The 2824-nt window shown below is 51.5% G+C and overlaps 1 protein-coding gene across 1 annotated transcript; it reads left to right on the top strand.

Moving 5' to 3' along the window:
* Positions 1-497: 497 nt before the first annotated feature.
* KCNE4 (potassium voltage-gated channel subfamily E regulatory subunit 4) lies at positions 498-1732 on the top strand (the record flags this gene model as incomplete). Its single annotated transcript, XM_080797968.1, is given in 4 exon segments — positions 498-554; positions 556-582; positions 584-629; positions 1194-1732. Coding segments are annotated over 4 exon segments (669 nt in total).
* Between the last annotated feature and the right edge of the window lie 1092 nt (positions 1733-2824).

Genomic DNA, 2824 nt, shown 5'->3' with positions numbered 1-2824 from the left:
CATCTGATTCTCCATGTCAGAGCTCCCACACCCAGCAAGTTTACAGATCAGGCATCCGAGGTGCAGAAAGGTTCAGTAAGGATTTATGACATTTGCATGGTTTGTGGAAGAACTGAAACATAAGCGCGAGTGTCTTGACAGTAAATCCTGCACTTGCTTCCAACTGTCTTTTATCCCGACGATGGTATTTGACTGTCTGAAAATCTGCAGAGGCATCATGGTTATTCCCCGAGAGGGAGATGCAGCACGAACTCATTTTGAATGAGAGCGCACTTTGGGATAACAGTTCCAACAGGGCACATTCTTTTCTCCTCTTTCCACTCGTTTTCAGGGCCACCTGGAAACTTTGGCTCGGGGCTGGGGGGCGGTGAGGAGCGGACTCCGATTCCCAGTCTCTTTCTGTGCACAGCTGCGGAGTTCAGTGAATTGAACCGCAGTGCTGTTCACTCTGCCACGACCAACCTCTGTTGTAAATCTTCCTCCCAGAACACGTGACGATGCATTTCTTGACTATATATCCCAAGGGCAGCAGCAGAGTTGTCAGAGCACGGAGCCCCGCAGAGAGGAAGGACGCTCTTGGACTTGGCCACTTAGCAGCTCAGGACTTTGGAAGAATTTGCCAGCCTTGGGTAAGTTAGCAATGCAACTTGGCTTCAGAAACATTTGAGAGAGGGCTATACTGTGCAGTGAGTAGATGAGGTTTTCCTTCCCTTTCTCTGTTCTCAGGAAATCCAGTTTTGAATTAAAAATAGGTTTACGTTGGAGAAGCTTTCTTTCTTTTTTCTTTCTTTCTTTTTTTTTTCTCTGCTCTGTTAGAAAAAGTTTCCCAGTGACTAAAACGTGATTTATTTTCTCTAAACTCCCTTGTCTTAGGCTGATTTTTCCCTTTGGCTTTTAAAACGACAAAAGCAATGCTTTTTACACGCTTGCTTTATGAAATGCAGATATGAGGACATGTATACCCTAAAAAAGGAAAGTCCTTGTCGCCTTTCTCCCTGCGCCTCCCTCCCTTCCCTCCATTCACTCCGGCCTCTCACAGCTAACCCCCGTTGGCTATTCTGTGCGCCTTCCTACCAGGATTTCTCCGTGCAATTGTCAGGTTTTTTGATGCGGCAATCCCACAAACTGGTGCTCAGCCTCCTCCCTATACCGCGGGCCCGTGGGCAAGTTCTAACCTGCAGATTTCTCCACAGACCCTGGCCGTGTGCGTGGCGCCTCAATGCTGAAGATGGAGCCTCTGAACAGCACGCACCCCAGCACCGAAGCCCCCAGTGGCCACCTGGTGTCCCACGTGCCCGGCAGTGAGAGCGGCAACGGCAACGAATACTTCTACGTTCTGGTTGTCATGTCCTTCTACGGCATTTTCTTGATCGGAATCATGCTGGGCTATATGAAATCTAAGAGGCGGGAGAAGAAGTCCAGCCTCCTGCTGCTGTACAAAGATGAGGAGAGGCTCTGGGGGGAGGCCATGAAGCCACTGCCCATGGTGTCGGGCCTGAGGTCGGTGCAGGTGCCCATGATGCTGAACATGCTGCAGGAGAGTGTGGCGCCCGCCCTGTCCTGCACCCTCTGCTCCATGGAAGGAGACAGCGTGAGCTCTGAGTCCTCCTCCCCAGATGTGCACCTCACCATCCAGGAGGAGGGGGCGGATGATGAGTTGGGGGAGACTTCAGAGACGCTCCTCAACGAAAGCAGTGAAGGGTCCTCAGAGAACATTCATCAGAATTCCTAGCACCCCCAGGGCCCCGGGAGGCGGCCCCGTCAGCCAGCACCCTTAGAGAGGGGAAGGACACTTTCCGTGTCTGGTTTCACTTTGGCAGGGCAGCTGCCACTTTAAAGAGACCATTGGCGAGCCCCTGCATGGGGGCGGAGGGGGACAAGACTCCGTGGGAGTCAGCAGCCAGGAATCCATGCCGGGCCTGTGTAGACCGGGCCTGTGTAGACCTGGCCCTGGAAAGCCCCAAAGATGGGCAGCGTGCACCTTGACTTTGGGGTCTGGGGCTTGGGGTTCCAGTTCCCGAATTTGGCAGGTCTCTGTGCTTGCTGTTGTTTTCTTGCTGAATGTCCTGGGTAACCCTCGGGGCATCTGCCCACTCCCAGGGCTGCCCAATGCCTAGGACATGTGGAGGGACTGGTTTTGATTTGCTAATTTGCCTAGAGCTTTGTTCTAGATCTGGACTGTAAGTACCTCTACGGTGTACCTATGGCCTTACCTCACGTCAGGTTATGGAGCTTACTTTGCAGGTCTTTTGGGTTACAGGGGGATGTCTGATGGAGGACTTTTGATGGCAGAAAGAGATTCAAATCTGGTTCTTTTGCATACTGTAAGAAAAAAAAAAGCAACTTTTAAACCTGTTAATACTGGCTGGGATTAGAAAACAGAATCTGCTGTTTTGACCCTTTGTCTAACCTATGACCTTGGACTCTGACCTCAGACCATCCAGCGTCGCACGCCCGCATGATGTTTTCTTGGTTGGAAGGGCTTCCCCAAAATCGAACCTGCATCTGAAGAGCTGTGCAGGGGACTCTTCCTGATCTTTCTAGAAGGGGTGGTGTGGGGTTGAATAAGGCCAAGTCTTTAGCTCTGCTGCTACTTTTTTCCCAGCCTAGTTTTCTGAGCTGGGAGCTGACATACAGTGGGCCTCCGTGATATGGCATTTCATCACGTAGCGGAGACCTCGAAGGGCATACTCAGATGGAGGTTGTACAAAGCAGGGGTACAGGTTCTGTTTTCTGATCCCGAGCCCTGACACTGATTTGCTGTGTGGTCCTGGGCATGTCGTCAAGAGGCTTACTGCCTTCATGAGACTCCTGAATCTAGATC

The sequence above is a fragment of the Martes martes genome, assembly GCF_963455335.1.
Source record: "Martes martes genome assembly, chromosome: 3".
NCBI classification, from domain to species: domain Eukaryota; kingdom Metazoa; phylum Chordata; class Mammalia; order Carnivora; family Mustelidae; genus Martes; species Martes martes.
Note: the sequence above shows the minus strand (reverse complement) of the source record. Positions and strands in the feature narration are given on the sequence as shown.